Genomic DNA, 20,927 nt, shown 5'->3' with positions numbered 1-20,927 from the left:
CTCTCTCTCTTTCTTTCTCTTTTTCTCTCTATCATTCCCTCTCTCTGTAACTCTGCTTTTTTGAAATAAATCTTTTAGGAAAAAAGTTACCACACTGAAAATAAGTAAAACTTGAAGTCATTATTCCCCTATAATGATATAATCTTGCTAAATTTTCTGTTTCTGTGAATGGCTCTTTCATTCTTCCAGAATCATGTTCCTGTCACATCAGTTGTTTTGTGTCACTTCTTTGGTCATCTCTCTTTTCCTCTCCAATGCCACTTCAACACCCACATTTGTGCTCTGACTCATCTTGTCTATGTAATGGTCAATCTCTAAGTGTCTCTGTTTCGAGTGCTTTCTTCTGCAATCTGCCCTTCACATCAATGACCTGTCTTCAAGACCATGTTTTCATCACTTTCAGTCTCTACCTATTAAAACCCAAACTTAGCCTGGTCTGGAAAGCACGTGTGATACGCCCAGGAATGGCTCTCGGAAACTTCTCTCCATTCCAGCTGGTAATACTTGCCATTTCTGTCTCAACTTCGAACGTTCCTGCCTTTCTATCTTTGTCCATGCTTTACTCTGCCTGGAACCTTCTTCCCCAAGCCTTCCTCTTATGGAAACAGCTTCCTCCTATGAAATTCTTTCAAATCCCTCCTCTCCTGAGAGGCTTTCCCCAAATCCACTTGGTTATCTTGAGTTGCCTGTTCCACCCTCCCACTGGCCTCCCTGTCATGATACAAACACTGACCTGATTTGCTATAGAGTGCTATGTGTCTTCCTCAAATGGTTTTGTAAGGCAAAAATCTGCCATACTTATTTTATATTATCATGTCTATTCCATACTATTAACTAAATAAATACTGAAAAATATATAAGAAAGGAAACTTGTTAAGGATTATATTACATTGCTTCTTTCTATTATGCAAATTCATATGCTGTTTTTTTTCATAATACTGTTTTTTTCTATTACAGGTGGTCCTGGAATTAAACAGTGAATTTATTGTTGAGGTAATGCATATAAAACATTTTTTTCTAATTGAATCTAAAAGAAAACTAAATTTTGTAATATATCAAAAATCATAATAATTAGAATTATAGTCATTCCAAAGGAAAGTCAACAGAAGCCTTGTCAAAATAAAATAGCAATGGTAAAATCTGTATTCCCAAATTTTTATGCTTTTAAGGCATGGTGTGTAACAGTTCATTATCTTGGTAGGTACTGTCTATTAAATAAAGCTGGTAGTTTACTGACATGTTTCTCAAACTATCGCAAAGCAGAAGAAGCAAAGTAACACTTCAGAGCCAAACAGCGGTCACAGTTACGTGAGCAGGAATGAAAATTGCTGCTCTAGTAATGAGGGAAAGATATATAAATCTTATAAAATGTAATTTGACTAAAGAGACTATTTAGTGTTAAAACTGCTATTCCTCTATTAGGGTTTAAATTTATCATGTAAGCCAAATTATAATTATAATCACCTCAAATCACTGGAGAGAATGAAATTACTTTTCTTATCTGTTAAGAGTTATGGGCCACATTTCAGGAAGTTGTATCAAAAGAAAAGAAAAGCATAAAGTCATTCATTCTGGAAAGGACAAACTCCATTCCCATGTAATATCTTCTTTTCCAAGAGTGATGTTACATGGAGCCTTTACTTAGATAAGTATGAAATACTTACATATCAATAAGAACATTCAGATTTACAAAATACATACAACCAGGTTTATGCTTAGAAATGTATACAAACATTATTTTTGCTGAAGGTAAAAGAATTAGACATCGAAAATGGCACCACAACATGGCAAACCGTCAGAAGACAGAAGCGAGAATGGATCAAGTTTGCAGCTGCCTGCCGAGAAGGAGAAGACAACTCCAAGAGGAATCCAATTGCCAGAGTAAGTGATGAAACAAGCATCCTGAGCTGATAACAATTGCTTTTCAGGAAACTATGAAGTACTTCCAGTAGCCTTCACTGCTCCCTAGTGATTTAAGGAGATAGGGAATGCAGTCATTTGTTCCATTGTTGAGCCAAGTGGAACACCATGTGCTGGAGGCTAAGAGAAGACAGAAGCTCCTTGATGAAAGATCCTAGAAGGAAAACTTGGATCTCCAGCATAATTGGGCTTTGTCCATTTGTGTTCTGCTCATTACTGCCTCTGTTACTTAGAGGAAACTTGCTCATGTAGCAATATTCTAAAGATTAACTTTCAGAAAGTTGAAAGTTGATGCATTTATGTGATGCAGTGCCAGGAAGTACAGATGATTTCAAAAGTTTGCTTCAGATCTCAAAATCTAGGGGAGTCTCAAAAGGTGTTCACAAAGATGGCTACCAAAAGGAAGACTAGTTCAAGGCAGGATGTGTCAAAAAAAAATTGATCCAGAAGGAGGAGTCTGCATCAACAGCTTCAGGAGCTCATCCTGGGTGTCTTGGCAATAGATCATTGAAATCAACAGGAGCTTGATCAACTGGAACTCTTTGCTTTAATTTTGCAGAAAAAAAAAAAACAAAAAAACAAAAACATAGTAACACAGCCTTGATGCCACAGAACTCACTCAAGTCAAGAAAAGTTTCTCTCTGAAGTTTTCAAAGTATTTTCATTCTACTGAATGTTTTATGTTTAGCACTTACATTCTGTTTTTCTTTTTTTTCTATATAAAAAAGAGCCTAGCCAGTTATATATCCTGCTGTTGGTATTTAATTGTGGCTGTTCTAATAATAATTTGTAGTATTTTACCAGATTTTCTCATCTTTAGTATGTAGATGGCATTTCTAGTATATCCAATAGATACTTAACTATCTATTTTTGTTCTATACTAGAACAAAATCTACATGGCGCATTTGCCACAAACTCTATTTGAGAAAAAAAAAACACAGTAGACTTATATTTATAAAACCATTGCCAATAGCTCTAAATGCCATACTTCTCTTGTAATTTTATTAACTTATTTAACTCAAGTCTAGGCTAGGTACTTATTCATATAAGACAGTGTTTTTTTTAAAGTAAATAATCTGTTTCCTTCTGTTAATTTATCTAAATTAAAAGAAAAAGAAATCAGAGATTTGAGCAATGTATTCACAACAGCAAATTTTACAATAAGCGTGTATGTGTCCTATGTATATGGCCATTGAACCTGGAGCAGGATATATCGCAAACCTATGCAATATTGGCATATTGATTATTAGCTGGTGCTTAGAGAATTTCAATGAATTTTCCAAGGTCACAAAAGACCAAGTCATGGTACTGAGTTTTAATCCAAAACCTAGCTGGCTACTGAAACCATTTCACTCTCATTTAATGTTATGATGTATTTTATGATTCACAAACACAAAAAAAGACTAGAATCCTATCCACTTTGATTACAGATTCGATCTGACTGTGAAGCAAACCAGAAGATTACATACCGCATCTCTGGCGTAGGGATTGACCGGCCACCATATGGGGTGTTCACCATTAATCCTCGTACGGGGGAAATTAACATTACCTCAGTGGTGGATAGAGAGATCACTCCACTTTTCTTGGTAAGTCACAGTAGTGTATTTTCATTCACGCATATGTTTTCTTCTTCTTTTAAACAAAGATTGTCTAAGGATGATAGTAGCTTATTTATTTATATATATTTATTGTAAGTAAGGCAGCAAGAAAAGAAGTACTGAGACAGAGTTCCATGTGACAATGCCTTCCACAAATGACTCTAACAAGCCATGCTAAGCCAAACCTGAGCCAGAAGTCAGGAACTCTGTCCAGGAGTCCCACAAGGTGATGGAGACCTGTGTACCTGGGTTATCCTCCGCTGCCTTTGCAGACATATTAGCAGAGAGCTGGATGGAAATCAGAGTAGCCAGAACTCAAACCATGATTCCAATATGGGAGTTGCAAGCGGTGGCTCGATCCTCTCTGCCACAACCCTGGCCCCTGAAACTAATTTTTCATAAAACACACCCAAAAGAAAGAGTGGAAAATACATTTATATTTCAGGATTCTTTGGTATGTTGCTGGTACTCTGGGATCCCACTATTTCTGGCTATATTTAAATTATTAGATGTACTATAACATGAGACCACTAAACCAATTGTTTCTTTGCATATTTCCTCACATATTTCCATACATGCAAGTTAAATTTCTCTTGTCTTTTTTTCTAATTTCTCCTAGATCTATTGCCGGGCTTTAAATGCACGAGGTGAAGACTTGGAAAGGCCTTTGGAGCTCAGAGTCAAAGTTATGGATATAAATGACAACCCTCCAGTTTTTACTCAAAATGTGTACATGGCCAGCATTGAAGAAAACAGCGATGCCAGTGAGTAGAATGACCCTACCCTCCTACTGCACATGACCCTGTGTCTGAGGCTTTGAGTATGAAATGCAGATCATTTAAAAATCAGGGGGAAAAATGTAAAACTTTTATTTTGAATTACCTCTTGCTAATTTTTACTTACAACAAAGATAAAATGAAAAATCACATCTAGAATATCAAATAGGCTCTTGTTTGTGACAAGCTGATACACCCATGACTTAGCACGCAGAGATAGCTACAGGCTTGTGAGTCACGTAACCCAAGTGAGTAAACTGAGAAAGAAACCATAAGTGGTTGAATCACAGTAGAGAGCCATGGTGTCTAGGAGAAACTTACCTACAGTATGATCTCAAAAGCCGATCGCATACCACTCCCTTGAGTTGGTCATGCTTCCTTTCCTGCTCACTTCCACTCCCAAAGTCCTTCAGTCATTAACTCCTCGGGACAAGTGGCCCTGATTTCCCTTTTCCTCCAATGCTTTCCCCATGTTGCTACTTTTGTCTCTTCTCTTTCTTTTTTTCTGCCTCTTCCTCCATTTTCTAATTTTCCTTTCCTTTTTTAATCTCTCTACCTGTTTAACTTCACACACATTTGAGGGAAAACCATAACAAAAGTAGATTGCAGAAAAAAGTTAGATAACCACCAAATGCTTTTGAATATAGGAATGGAGGACACGGAGATGAAGAGAAGGTTTGGTTGAAGAGACAAAACAGGGACAGGCTTTGATCCTCACCAATATCTTGGGAACACCCTTGGGGAAGGAAAGGAAAGGAAAACCCACAACCAATTCCTCTGGTGCTGTGAGCAGCCTTGTCACTGTCTCCTCCAACAAGGATAGTCTCTGAACCAACGGCTGCAGGCCCAGGGCATGTTGCTACAACTAGGCACTCCATGTGTCTTATCTCTTTCTGTTCAAAGACTCCCTGGTTCTCTGAGACGGGACTTTGTACACTGAGGCCCAGCTAGGAACAAAAGAACATCAGGGACCTGGCTACTCCGGGAAATCTGTCCTTTGAACTTGATGTCCTTAGAGATTGGCCTAGAATGCCTGTTCTTTATCACTAAGAATTAATCAAGAACATATCTGTTCATGAGCAAATCTTTCCAATAACCATAGAGTTTTGACTGTTCAGTAAAATACTGTTATGTTTCAATGCAATAAATAGTAATTCTCTGCTTTCTGGATGAGTGACAATTAAGAACATAGTTTCTCAATAAATAATCAGTGCATTGAATTTAAGCTGTAATACCTATTAAGTGAGCATTTTGAAATAATTTTGCATGATCATGGCAGGAGCAAAACTGAAAAAATGGGTTTCTTTAGCTTTCTGGTAGGCTTTTGTACATATTTTTGCTACATTGATGATAGCTGTATTTTGCTGCAAAAATTCCAGTTGATCTTGGAATGAAAAGACTTTATAAAAAGTAAGAGATTTTATGGAAGCAAGCTACCACCATTTTTGAAATCATTAGTATGATGGAAAGTTATGCTAATACATATTCATGGAAAACTCAGAGAACTCAGTAGAATGGCCAACAATTCTTTTTTCTGATGTCTAGTACTTATTCTAATGGAATTCCGACCATTCTCCACCTCTACCTTTATTTCTAGATTCACTGGTGGTAAAGTTAAGTGCCACAGATGCAGATGAAGACAATCATCTGAATTCCAAAATTGCCTATAAGATCATCTCTCAGGAGCCTGCAGGTGCACCAATGTTCATTCTCAACAGATACACTGGAGAAGTTCGCACAATGTCCAATTTTCTGGACAGAGAGGTAAAGTCTTGTAGGAATCAATGATAAGAAACAAAAAAGTTGATTTGTAAAAGAAAACGGATGAGTAACCTATGTATGCCTTTACTCCAGTGTTAAGGGAAGAAAAATAGTCCAATCAGTTTATAGAAAACATAATTCTCAATTATACAGGTTATAGTTGATGTGTTTATTTTTTAAAAGAGGTGAATGGCACTGTAATGTGCTAGACTCTATTCGAAAGTTTTGCAATGTGCTATACTCTGTTCTAAGTTTTACAATTCTCACATCCTACTTAAGCAACACAGTATGTACAACCTGCTTGTGAGGGGCTCAGATCGGGACGGAGCTTCGGATGGACTCTCTTCAGAGTGTGACTGCAGAATCAAGGTGTTAGACGTCAACGACAATTTTCCCATCTTGGAGAAGACTTCAGTAAGTCTTTTATCATCCCTTTGCATAAGTATCAGCATTTATTTTACTCTCCTACTGGTTTGTAAACCTCATTCTGTTACTTCCTGACATACCCTCAACTTCATTGTATAAACTTTGGAATTTCTTACGGATATGAGTATTTCTTCATATTGTGTGTTGGACTCATTATTCCAAGAAAATCTTCTTGTAGAAACAGTAATCTACACCATATTCTCTACAGAGAAGAGTGAAAATGTTGCTATAATTTGGGGAATGACAAAACAACATCGATACTTTTTATGTTCTTTATGGTTACTAAATTAATTTTCTCAGGTCCCAAACATCCTCCACAACTATATTCAACTTCAGGCAATGAGAAGAATCAGGTCTAAATTATCAAAGTCAAATCAGGCTTGCTCTCTGCTTTGGTAAAATATAATTTAATAGACCATAGCGATGCTCATTCCTTTCCAGTGGTCTGTGGCTGCTTTAAGCTGCAAGCAGCAGACAAGATAAATCAAAATATGAACCCCAGTGCTTAATGTATTTACTCTCTGGCCCTTTACAGAATAAATAAGTCTGCTCTCATGCCTAACATAATGGAGTAAATATAGTCATAATCATAATAATAAATAAGAAAAACAAACGGAACTGATAATTTGATCTTGATTTCACATGCAGCATTCACCATAAGTTTCATTACAATCATTTACTTTTGCATTTTTATTAAATTGTGACACCCAATAATGTTGTAAACATCATTGGCATAGTTGACTGTTAATGATTTAGATGATAATAAAGTGTTAGTAAATATTCTTCTTTTGAAAATTGATTATTAAATTGATCTTATGTCATTTCAGTATTCCGCAAGCATTGAAGAGAATTGTTTAACTTCAGAACTGATGCGATTACAAGCAATTGATCTTGATGAAGAAGGCAGTGATAATTGGTTGGCAAAGTATTTAATTCTCTCTGGAAATGATGGAGAATGGTTTGAAATTCAAACAGACCCAAAGACAAATGAAGGCATTTTGAAAGTCGTCAAGGTATAGTACAAAATCTACTTCTTGCCCAATTTTAAGTGACTCCCAAACACAAAACCAGCTTTGAAAAAAAGTACACCATAATCTTTAATATTGTTGATACTGACAAGTATTGTAAGTGAGCTACTCAGTCATTCCAAGCCTTCCAGTCTGGCAATGCCAATCTATCACTAAGTAAGAGGACTCTTTTATCCTCATAGTGCCCAATATCAAGTTGAAAAGATGAAGTAAAAACATCCAAATCAAATAATGCACTGAGAGTCACAATGTCATAAGAAATAGCACAGGTGTTACGATGTAAAACATAGCTTATTGCAAAGTGACTGGAATATGAAATAACTGATCCAATAGAGAAGGACAGATTTCTCTGAGGTAGAAGTGTCTGCAAAGCTTTCTTGCAGGGACTAAGGTTGAAGGAGAATCTTACATATGAAATGGTTAATGTGGGCAATGAAATGAGCAAACACAGAGGTGAGAACGCACAGAGCATGTTCAGGGCAGGAGGGCCAGCCCAGCAGGGCTGGAGCAGAGTGTTCAGGCAAGGAAGTGTGAGGACACCCTGTTACAATTGGTCTGCTGAGAGCCTTGAATTCTGGACTACAGGAGCTGGGGATTTCCTGCAGATGATTTTCTCTTAAATGACCTCATTCCTTTTGCTGCTTGGGAAACAAGAAAACACAGAAGTTTATTACTGTATCTTAGAGATGAAAAGGTGACTGAGACATGGTCTTCATCTTAAGGAATTGTAAATGCGACATGAGAAAAATCTCTCTGAGGGTAACAGCCTTCCCATGGTACTTACTGATAAATGTTTACGGAAATTCTACTAAGCACTACAAAAATATGTGCACACATACATATTCACAACAGCATGAAAAGGAGATGTTACTGAACTAGAATTCTAACAAAGACATGTTGGTTTCTCTTTGGATTTTAATTCTAACGAATGTTTATAAACAATTATTGGACCAAAATGTTGCGTATGTAGAACACCTATGATCTCATCTAATCCTCCCGGTGCTTAAGAAGAAAATATAGTGAATCCTTTATTTTTACAGAAAGAGAAACAACGAAGAAATCTAAATTGGCCGAGTTCACCCAGGGAGCAAATGACAAAAATCCAGACTCCTCTGATCTCAAGGCCATATTTAACTGCGTTTCCATGCCTCACCATATAATCAGAGGCCAGTAAAACAGGTCTTAGGAAAGAACCAGCACCCTGAGATTTTCTGTCCGAGGCTGTTCACATCTATAAACTCCTACCTCATGTGTGTGTGTGTGTGCCCTGCTTGCCGCTTCCAGACATATTTGTAATCAGAAAATGTCCCCTGCCTGGAAAGCAGAATGTAAGCATTTATCAGCTGACTATTTCCTTTCCTTTGTCCCTGCCATAAAAACTACTGTCACCTCTCCCTGTGGTTTGCAGACTTCTAACCTCCCGGCCGTATTTCATACTTGGTCCTCAAATGAACTGCGCCCCATCTAAAAATAACGGCATCCTAATGGAAAAAAAAAAATTAAAACTAAAAGTTGTGCCCAAGCTTAGCTCCTACGTGAAATTACTGAAACAAAACCCTCAAGCCTGATCCATTTCTGGAAAGGCCACCTCACTCCAGATCCCTGCCAGCTGAGTCCCATCCTATACCAACACACACCGCATATCCTTCTAAATGTTATTTTTCAGTTGTGCCTTACACTGCAGTGCTATCGGTTTCCCACATTGTCCATTCACCTAAAGAGACTCCAAAGTAAACAACTGCTTTTATTGCTCTGTACCAACCCATGACCTTTGCAGTCAGCCTTGATAAAAGTCCCCATTTGCAAAGAAGGAAGATACCACTCTCTGATTTTCATGTTTATCCTTTATAATCTCACCTGCTACAGAGAAGATTAGTCCTCAATCAAGTCACTGTGCTTGAATTTGTGAACCCCTGTGGATGATACAACTTTAGACATTCTAATATGCTATCATCACGCTATGTTCAATAGAGAGGGAAGTATTTCTCAAATAGAGATAGCTTTATGTATATAAATTTCAAAAAAAATAAAACATTCCTCTATCAGGATAAAGTTCTCAAATTCTTCATTTTGAAGATAGCATGAAATTTTAAAACATAGAAATTGAGTTGTAGAAGAAAAATCTCTTCCAATGGAAAATTCCTTATTTAGTATATAATTCATGCTCAGCTCTGTGCGCAGTCCTCTGGACGTAGCTGGAGGAGGTATGAAGGGACCATCTATGAAAGAATAAACAAGTGCAATCAAAATCCCAAATCTCCAGGATTGGGTTTCAGATGAAACTGAAGTGGCACATGCTGAAGAGTCTCCACTCAGAAATCTCAGAGGATTGCTGGAACTACTTCGGTGTTATCAACTCACCATAAGATATTCAAGCAGTGAAATCTCAGAGAACAGTTACAATGTTGTGACATTTCCCTGGGAGGCAGAAATTCGTCCCAGGCTTTTGATAGTGCCAGAGATAGCTTGACTTTTGTTGTCAGCAAGTATGTTGTACATGATACTTGTGTTCGCTTCCAGGAACATTTTCTGACCAATGTGGCTCAGCACTCTAATTTGTATAGCTTCTTCTTCAGTTGCGACTTTTCATGTCACCACATCAGTTGTTCTTATCAACAATTTTATTTCCCTTTTATCCAGGAAGATTTCAAAGGGGACTTTTCTCAAGTGTGGGTATCTGGACTGGCCCCACAAAAAAAGAAAAATCTTCTTGTACACCAGACCCAATATAAGTAAATTATAGTTTAGGTGGACTATGGTAATCATTAACTCTTCAGAATTATTTGCACCATTTAAAATATAATTACATGCTCAATTACATCATATATATTCTTTATTCTGCGAATTGTGCTTTCAAGTGGCTCTCAGATGTGAATTCTACAAAGGAGTCTGGTTTCTATTTATATACTTGTTCAATGGTTGAGAACATTTTTACTTCATTCTAGTTTTTTTTCATAAACACTTTAATTGAAAGGAAATAAAACTTTTAAGTATGCAGCTGATTATTTCAAAAGATAAAAATAATATTGTGTTTAAAATGCTTAATGCAGTAATAAGTAAAATGTTTTCTATTTGAAATCTACATTGTGAAACTCTGAAACTTTGCTCCAGTGTGTGACTTGCTTGCCATGCCTTTTCACTGCCATCAAATAGTTTCAGGTTTTCTCTCCACTTTTATAGATGCTGGATTATGAACAAGTACCTAATGTTCATCTTAGCATTGGAGTGAAAAACCAAGCTGATTTTCATCACTCAGTGGCTTCTCAATTTCGAATGCAGTCAACCCCTGTGAGAATTCAGGTTATTAATGTGAGAGAAGGACCCACCTTTCATCCGAGTTCCATGACATTCAGTGTGCGAGAAGGAAAAACAGGAGATTCCTTACTGAATTATGTGCTAGGCACATATACAGCCACAGACTTGGACACAGGAAATCCTGCTACAAACGTCAGGTACTACAAAGACTCTTCAAATTGCTGTGGTGTGGTTCTGCCCAGTGTTCATTGACATAATACGTTCTTTGTAGGCTGTGGTTTTATTTTACTTTCTTTCTTTCTTTGCCTGCTTCCTTGCTTTAGAAGACTGTTGCAACATTTGAAATCTCTTAGAATTTAAATAGCATTTTAGATGCTGTAAGAACTCTTATTGGTTCTAAAAGTAATTGTATCCAGGAAGCAACTATAATCAAAAGTCACTGACTTATCCTGTAACTTTCTTTGATATTCTGGGATCAACTGTACAATCCTGAACCCAGAGTGATTAAGCAATATTGTAGACAGCAAGATATCATTAAAAAAAAGTTATCACTTGTTTTCTTTAAACCTGTGTTATCTATGACTCTGGGACCAATTTCAACCTCTGCTTAACTTGATGGGGAAAAGCAATAAAGGAATTTAGAACAAAGGTGTTTCAGAAACTTGATAAGCATAAAGAGAATCAGCATGAGAGAAATGGAAAAACCAGTACTAGGGACATTAGGTGTGTGGAATTTTAATGAAATAAGATTGTACCAGATACTCCTCTCTCTCTCTCTCTCTCTCTCTCTCTCTCTCTCTCTCTCTCTCTCTCTTAGTCTCCCTCCCCCACCCCACAAATTGCTCTCTCCGGCCCATTCTGTCTCTCTTTCCTTCCAATATTTTTGGGATAAGCAAAGTCTGTTAACTTATAAATACTCTAATGTTTAACAGTTAATTATTCAATCAGAAAACAAATTGATAACTCTATTCCTTCCACAACAAAAAGTAGCAAGTCTGTTGGAAAAATGTGGACAAAAAAGGATGTTAGGTAAATAAAATAAACATTGCAATTGTGCCTGATAAAGAAAAGGAGTCACATCTTCAATTGAACAAGTACTTTTAACCCATCATCTGTAACAAGACTCAGACAAATTAAAGACCTAAAAGGCCTACAATTAGGGCTCTGAAACTAATACACCTTCAATCTGTAGCAAATCTACTAAATACATCAGATGTGGAAGTGAAAAAATATGTTTTTGAAAATAAAGGATATTTTATTATGATATTATTATATAATCAATGTTACATTGATTATAGTATATTATATATCCCATAAATGCAACTGCATATAGATATATTTCTTTTCTAAATATAATATATTATATAAGCATAATGTAATATCTATTATATATAATTAACAATCTTGCAAAGAACTGAAAGAATGAGAATGATGAAACTGTAAAACTGTTGTGAACCTGTGCATCTATATATTAAATATTGGTTTTTGTTGAAACACATAACTATCATGAGCAACATAATTATCACTATTAAGTGCAAAAATATAACAAATTTACCACATTACAATTTTATATGATTTAAAGTTAATAACTTTCCTAAAGCATGGTAACAGATTTTTTTCTTTAAAAATAGGTATATCATAGGGCATGATGCAGGCAGCTGGCTAAAAATTGATTCAAGGACTGGTGAAATACAATTTTCTAGAGAATTTGATAAGAAGTCAAAATATATTACCAATGGGATATACACAGCAGAGATTCTGGCTATAGATGGTAAGAAAATTTACTTTCAATTTCCTAATAATATTATCATTATTATACTAAATACTATAAACTTTACTGTAATGTTCACATTTAAGTTATTTTGTGATGTATGCAATACTTAGGGAAAGTTCTAAGCACCTCAATCAAGAACTGAAATCAAGTTCTCTTCTAATCCTAATTGACACTCAAATCATAGCTTCCTTCATTTAATTCCAAAATAAGAATGAGATGTGATTTATGAGTGAGGCAAAAACCACTTATAAAATATGTAAGAAAGGTATTCCTAAAGGAAGGTCTACAAGCTATGTAAAAAATTCATTTTGGGATCACCTGGAGACAGGTATCCCCAAGGGCATAGTTAATTTTTTGGCACTAAATCTTAGCTACAATGAAAGGGCCATGTTTTACTTGACTAGACATGTTAACAGAAATGCTATGAACCAGGAAAGCATGGAGTCATTTCAACCATAGCATCCAAAAGCAAAAGTCACAAGCCCAACTGTATGAATCGGTTTGTCATTGAGCTACTTTGTACATGAGAAAATGTATTACTTATTCTTCTTGCTAAGTAGCAATAGGAATTTGTGTATCAATAGCTAATGATTCTCTGTCACAATAACTAGAAAACCAGCTGAGTCACAAAACAAACAAACAAACACAAAGATAAAAAACAAAGAAAGGTCAGTAACCAGGAAAGAAGATGCAAGACATAGATACTTCATGTTTGTATTCAGTTTGTATCTGGCCCTAATAGTGGTCAAATGCAGAGAATTATATTTGATTAGGAAAGAAGGATAAGGCAGGAATAATTCAGTTCATACATCCTTGCCTTTATTCGGCAGGATAGCTTGCAACATCTGGATCAGTTGTACTGTCGGATTTATTACTCATTGTTTCCACACACAGAAGGCTCAGCAAGTTTTCTGAAAGGGAGACTATAAACTGGTCTGTGTGGCAGGGGGGGGGGGGGGTGGTCTCTTTTACAGGGACACAAAGAGAAAAGAAAGCAACAAGCTTTTTCTGAGAAAAGACATTCAGTCTTCTAAATGAGGACAAGTAGGACTTATCAAAATGAAATTAGAAAAAAAGACATTTTAGAAAGAGTAGACAGGACGCACACAAGTTCCAAGTTAGGAAGAAAACGTAGTCCAAGAATTCAGTAGAAGAGAGTGCGTGATGCAGCACTGTAGTGGGTGGAAGCTTGCCTGCCTTCAAGTCATTCCCACTGTCCTCGTGTGCCACAGCATTTCCATGGACCTGAGAAAGAATTATCTCCCTGCCGTTTATCACAACGCCATGGCGCTTTACTTTTCAGATGGCTCTGGGAAAACAGCTACAGGAACCATATGTGTCGAGATTCCTGATGCCAATGATTACTGCCCAGTGATTTTGGCTGAAAGAAGAACCCTCTGCACTTCCTCAGCATCCGTCCTCATCTACGTCAATGATCGTTCTTATGGGTCTCCCTTTACCTTTTGTGTTGTTGATGAGCCACCAGGAACTGCTGAGCTCTGGGATATCAGATCAATAAACAGTAAGTGCAACATGTCCTTGCTCACATTTGGAGCTCCAGTGCAAAGCACGTGCCAAGTAACTAGTCAGCTTGTTCAGGAATACTTTCTATTGCTTTTCCTGTAAGTCTAATATATTCCTATTCAATAAAAAAAAATATATTTGGAAACCCTTTGAACTAAAACAAAATTTGAAGTAGTCTATCAATATTGCAATTACAAATAGAATCTAAATACCAGTTCATCATTTGATGTGAGTACTAAACCAACACTTGATTCACTTTGCTAAAAACGGAACCCTTGACTAACTCAAAGGTTTAGCCATGTCACGATTCCTTGTTCTGAAAGTTGTCAAATAACAAAAATGTCTGAAATTCACATTCCCACTGACATATCTGCATACTTTCTATTCAGTAGCATGTATGATCAACAAAATTGTGTGTAAGGGTAAAAAATTACCCCTATTTTGAAGAGAAAAAAATTAAGCCCAAATTTGCTAATATCAAAACAATAGTTAAGCCAAGTACTAGCAATATGTCCTGCCACACATCTGTTACCATTGGAAAGAAGGGAAGTACTTACATACAAAGGAATCCACAGACCAAGAAACATCAAGAAAAAAGAGATCCCAAGATCCTAAAGCAGCATGTGTATTATGGTGGCAGCAGCTACATAAAAATGATTACCTGACATTGATTTAGCAGACTAATTTTATATGAAAAAGCATCTTGAACAAGAGATAAATGATTCCTATAGAAGATACTCTGTAAACTATAATCCCAAATAGGTGACTTTCAATATTTGAGTTCTGTGTTATTCTTTCATTGAAAAGAATATTTATTAATTGTGTATTATATACTGACGACTCTGAAACTAAGCAACAGGGTCCTATTGACTTTGTAGGAACAAACGACAATCCAGCAAGATGTGTATTGAATAATTTAAATACAAGTTTTTTAAAAAGACAAAGTAGCATCACTGAATATAAAAAGAACAAGGTGCTGTATGAAACAAATAAGTTTTACATTCGTCTTAGATATTCTGAAGTGTTACCCCCCCCCCATGGGAATTTTAGTTTATTTTGTTCTCTCTCTTCCTTTGAGGTACCTCTGCAATCCTCATGACTGAGCAGCTTTTATCTCCGGGGCCTTTCCAAATCCCAATCCTTGTGAAGGACAACTACAACAGAGCTTGCGAATTGCCACAGTATATACAGTTCATTGCCTGTGATTGTGATGACAACCTGTGTGTGCTCTCTAGTACCACGGGCATCTACGGTGAAGATACCAGCTTAGTAACTAACAACATGGACATATATGACGATGAGGATCGACTGGGGGCTTCCAACGTTGGCATGGGACCAGCAGGGATCGGCATGATGTCTATGGGCATCTTACTACTGCTGTGTAAGTACTGTATTCAATCTTGATCTTCTTCAAAACAGAAGGGTCGCCAGACTCACTGGGGTGGCTAGAGTCATGTGACCATTTCTTTTTAGTGTCTATAGAAAGTGTTCAGTGCTCTTGGAAATAAACAATGGACCTGACAAGGAAGTACACCTATTCAATAAATAGACACTCTGGGTGGTGAGAGTTAAGGATGGGAAACATACATATTAGTGAGTAAAATATAGAAAAAGCAGAAAAGAAGTCCTGTAGTAGACAGTTCATCGACTGCTTTTTCAAAGCAGAAAGGCATGGGGTTAACATCTCTCACAGGCAACAGCTCACATTCTGGCTATTGCACTTCTGGCTCAGCTCCCTGATAATGGTCTGGGAAGGGCAGCCAAAGATTACCCTTTTATTCCAAGATTTCGCTCCAAGCTCCTGGCATTGGAGTGGCCTGGTCCTAATGGCCATCTGGGAGCTAACCTATGCGCTTTCAAAAGTATGAAAATCATGAGTTATTCACAACATGGTTTAAGATGCTTTCCTATGTCATGATCCAAGAGAAACTGAGTAGAATTGTCAGTTAACCTTTAAATCTGTAGCTTTTAGTCTTAGCCGTATGTAAGAATCACTCAAAGGTCTTTTCAAAATCCCTTGTTCATGAGCCCTATGCAAGGTGAGACCCATGTATTGACAAGTTTAAGCCCTCCATGGGGCCAATGTGCAGTTCCAAAATAACAACTTGGTATCAACATGTAATTCTTATGAGACCAATGTAAAGAACGAATAAAATTATCAGCTACATTTTCAGTGCCAAGAATTCTATCATTGTGCCTGACCATAGAAAGAAAACATGAAAGTTGTTACACTGATTACAGAATAGGAAAAATGTCTTCATTAATGGAGAAGTTGATTATCTATTACAAGTGATAGGGAAAGTGCAATGATAGGTGGGAGGGGTTTTAGCTCAAGCCTTAATATGTCCCCAAAGCTACCAATTGAGATTTCTTTGTTACCTCTGTACCAGACGACATTATACAGGCAGTGGTTGTATATGGTGTGTCCTAAAAACAACTCATGTATTTGTTGTGTAGTACCTTTGTACCATGGAGTCCATGACCACAATGCTGCATGATCCAGCACACATGTAAATTCACAGACATGCGGTACAATTGGAACAACTGTGCCATACCAGAGGCTGCCGATCTTGTTTTATTTTCCAGATTCTTCCATGAAAATATAGAAATTGACCTTTCCCAAATTCCCTTCAGACCTCTTTTAACATCCTGCATGATTAGGTGGATTTGTATCTATAAATCTGCTCGTTGTAACAAGATCTTTAGGGGAAAAAAATGTGCTTTCTTACAATTATCTTTATCACTTTGATTTTAAATTTAATATCATGAAAAAGAAGATGCATTCATTGGCTTCCTAAAAAGCATGGTATTCATTCTTCCCTGTCACTTGATGGGGCAGGTTCACCACTCTTGCTGCTTATGTGTTGCTGCTGCAAACGAAGGCAGCCAGAAGGGCTGGGGACGAGGTTTGCTCCTGTGCCTGAAGGAGGAGAAGGTGTGATGCAGTCTTGGAGAATAGAAGGGGCCCAACCCGAGGACAGGGTGAGTAGACTGAGAAATATGGAAAGTACCCTGACATTAACACACAAAAGTGAAATGAGACAAATTTAGAAACATTTACTATAGGCTGTTTATTTTACAGATATATTCTTTCTCTTTCCAGGATGTGGCAAATATATGTGTCCCCGTGACAGCCTCTAACACTCAGGATCGCATTGATTCGTCTGGTCAGTCAACATCAAAATCTGTGTTTTGATGTAAAACCTACAAACATAGCTAGCCAGACCAGCTTCATATAACAGCACCTTACAGATGACAAACACATCTATGGGTAGATCAGAGAAAAAAGTGGCATGTTTCAGGTGGTCATTCGATTTTTCTTAAACCACAGGCATTGAAACATGATGCAATCATGGAAAAGGAAAATCCTGGAATTGTATAACTTTAGTTCATTGTCAGCTCTGCCAAAGAATAATTGTCCTAAGTCCCTGAGTGAGACGCTTAAACTATCTGAGCCTCAGCTTCCTTATCTTTGAAATTGTTTCACATTGAGTTTGAGTGTCCCTGTAAGGAATAAATAAGTGTACATGCATATGTATATACGTACAAATTGAATAGCATATACTTATAAGTACCATCATACACACATCTGAATGTACCAGCCAAAGTATGGGCAACTGCAGTCATTATTTGTCATATAAGCTGTTTTCAAGAAGAACGAATAGCAAATTCCTTCTGATAATATACTAAAGAACTTTTCTTATACTCACAATGCTTTGCCCCAACAAGACCCACTTAGTGTGAAATGACTGAGCCACACACAGCTACTGCTAGATTGTAAGGGATTTCTCTGTAAGGGTTCCAATGGGATCCACATAGAGTGGTTGCCAACAAACACGGGATTTCTTTGTAATGCTTCCCTGCTGTCTTGGCCTAGCTTTCCAGAATAGACTCTGCTTTGGTGAGGGCGCAGATTGAGGGAGAAGAGGGGGTAGGATGAAGCTGGCAATGCTTTAGAAAGATAAGATACAGGCAATTCAAGCGCTGTTGTAAAAAAGCCCTCTCTTTTCAGAGATCTACAACAACACCTATGCAGGTGGAGGAACGGTAGAAGGAGGTGTATCAGGAGTGGAACTCAACACAGGTCTTGGGACGGCTGCTGGCCTCGTGGCTGGAGGGGCGGTAGGAGCTGGCCTAGTGGCTGGAGGGACAATGGGAACCATGAGAAAGAGGAGCTCCACCATGGGAACCCTGCGGGAATACGCAGACACTGGCATGAACATGGCTTTCCTGGACAGCTACTTCACAGAGGTAATACTCTTTACACTGGTTGCATGTGAAAGTCTCTAGACAATGATGGACAATATAGACAATACAGTGATGGAAAAAATGCCAGGAAAAAATGGTGGAAACATCTCCCAAAATGTACTTGATTCTCCACCCTGGCCCAATCTTGAGTTTAAAATACTTCCTCCTTAAAATACATAATGCCAATTTGCAGGAGTATTTCATTTTCCATTGCTACCATACATCTTAATACTTTGCAAAAAGTTAGCATATCTTATCCTTCTCCATATACATTTTTGTTTGTTTGTTTCTCTGAATTTTGTTCCTTCTGGTTTTATACACTTTGTTACCCACAGCAACAGGAGAGTAGGTAAATGTTGATCAAGGGGAGCAATGTGCTTTTCACATCCTCTCCTTTTGAGGCCCTTCATGTTCTCCAGATGACAAAACTGGGATAGTAGGGAGTTAAAACTCAGGAGTACAATATTATCATAACTTGGTGACACTCTCATCTGTGAAGCATGCCACTAAGAAAAGGGTCTATGTCTTCCAAAAATACAATGGAGGTATTCAACTGGCATAATAGAGTAATATAAATTCCTGTTTAGTAAGTTTACTTCGCTTAGTTATTAGTAGAATCTACAGTGTAGTACAGACCAGAGGAAAAATGGCATTATGTTTTATTCAGTATAGGAAGGACAACTGGAATCATTTTTATTCCATGATAGTTTCAGTCTTGAGCACGCAATGCACTCTCTCTAGGCCTTCAGTTACCTTGTTGTGAAATAAGGAAGGTGTCAGTGATTTCCAACAGTGCTGTCTAAGCCCTATGAGACTCAATGGGTCCTGCTCAGGGTGAATAGCCAATGAGGGAAAAAGAGAAATTGCTTTCAGAGTTCTGTGCACAACCTCTGCCCTATCACCCACCCATTTCAAAGAGATTCTGCTTTTACCTGTTTTACATATGAGGCTCCTGCTCAACACTTTTTACTTTGAACGTCTTGAAAATCATGATAAATAATCTCATAGTGCCTTCCTTCTGCCAAACCTAACTACAACTGTTTTTGCATAAGCTGTATAAAATCTCACTGACTTCCTGACATAAGTCTGAAGCTTAGAGATATTTTCTTCTCTACACTTGCTTTTATTACAAGTTAACCCTAGTTCAATAACTATTTTGAACATCACTAAATCTATTTTATTATGTCTAGGTCACCTCAGAAACAAGAATATAAATCCAAAAGATGTGTTAACTTTGATGCAAATACTAACCAAAATATATACATCCTCATTTACTGGTTTTCAAAGAAGAGACAATCACATTTAGTCCTCTCTATGCACTGTGTTTGCGCCTGGACTAAGCAATTTTAGTTGTTTAAAAATACGTCAATATACAACTTTTCTCAATTGATTCCAGAAAGGCCTAAATTAGAAGTCTCTGAAGCATCGCTTTCATTCTGCTTTTATTAATTTAATGGAAAGGGAACTTCTAATTTTCTGTTTTTCCTCTATTTTAGAAAGCATACGCTTATGCGGATGAAGATGAAGGTCGACCCGCCAATGACTGCTTGCTTATATATGACCACGAAGGAGTAGGGTCTCCCGTGGGCTCCATTGGTTGTTGCAGTTGGATTGTGGATGACTTAGATGAAAGCTACATTGAAACTTTAGATCCCAAATTTAGGACCCTGGCTGAAATCTGCTTAGACACTGAAATTGAACCATTTCCTTCCCATCAGGCCTGCATACCCATTAGTACTGATCTTCCTTTGTTGGGACCAAATTACTTTGTCAATGATTCTTCAGGAATGACTCTCTCTGAGGCAGAATTTCAAGCAGAAATGGCAACATCTGAACCTCTGATCCATGGGGACATCATAGTGACTGAGACTTATACTACTGCTGATCCATGTGTACAACCCACAACAATTGTTTTTGATCCTCAGCTTGCACCCAATGTGGTAGTAACTGAAACAGTAATGGCACCCATATATGATGTTCAAGGGAATATTTGTGTGCCTGCTGAGCTAGCCAACACACACAATGTGTACTATGCTGAGAGAGTTCTGTCTAGCCCTGGAGTGGCAGACATGAGCAATAGTAGCGTGGCTGATGGGACCTGCAGTATGGGACCTGTAGTGAGTGGTAGTATTTTAGTGGGGCCAGAAATTCAAGTGACCCAGGTAGTAAGTCCAGACATTCATATAAGCCAAAGCATTGGTTCCTCATCACCAATGACACCCCGACGCAGAGTAACACGATATAGTAACATACATTATTCCCAACAATAAGTGCTTTATGGTCAATACACTGCATCAAGACCTTGTATCTTACAACCAATAACATACCCATCAAAGATGAATAAAGTACTATAGTCAACATATTAACAACCAACATGCAACTATTCTAAATTCAATGTTGTTCTTGGATTACATATTTTTGTGGGCAGCTATAGCTTAGCACTTTAGATTTAAGTTTCAATTAATGCTCAAAAAAGATGAAGAAAATGTTTTGTAGCTTTTCATAATGGGTGATAAATAGCACGATTCACTTGGCAAATTCTACAGATCTCTAACTTGTAGACAGAGTTAGATAAACCAAGATGCTCTTGCTCTTGGAAGTTGAAGAGGAGTTTTAT

The 20,927-nt window shown here is 37.4% G+C and overlaps 1 protein-coding gene across 1 annotated transcript; it reads left to right on the top strand.

The window, feature by feature from the left end:
• Positions 1–951: 951 nt before the first annotated feature.
• On the top strand, positions 952–20,580 carry DSG4 (desmoglein 4; the record flags this gene model as incomplete). The annotated part of the gene is made up of 15 exons (XM_040984655.1): positions 952–993; positions 1,750–1,881; positions 3,351–3,506; positions 4,138–4,282; positions 5,892–6,058; positions 6,335–6,469; positions 7,309–7,494; positions 10,690–10,961; positions 12,396–12,535; positions 13,842–14,060; positions 15,141–15,443; positions 16,902–17,044; positions 17,166–17,229; positions 18,075–18,313; positions 19,807–20,580. Coding segments are annotated over 15 exons (3,117 nt in total), but the record flags the coding sequence as incomplete, so codon positions are not given.
• Between the last annotated feature and the right edge of the window lie 347 nt (positions 20,581–20,927).

The sequence above is a fragment of the Ochotona curzoniae genome, unplaced genomic scaffold (genome assembly GCF_017591425.1).
Source record: "Ochotona curzoniae isolate NIBS_2020 unplaced genomic scaffold, NIBS_Ocur_1.0 contig_43, whole genome shotgun sequence".
Classification (NCBI taxonomy): Eukaryota; Metazoa; Chordata; class Mammalia; order Lagomorpha; family Ochotonidae; genus Ochotona; species Ochotona curzoniae.
This window is presented reverse-complemented; position numbering and strand designations above follow the sequence as displayed.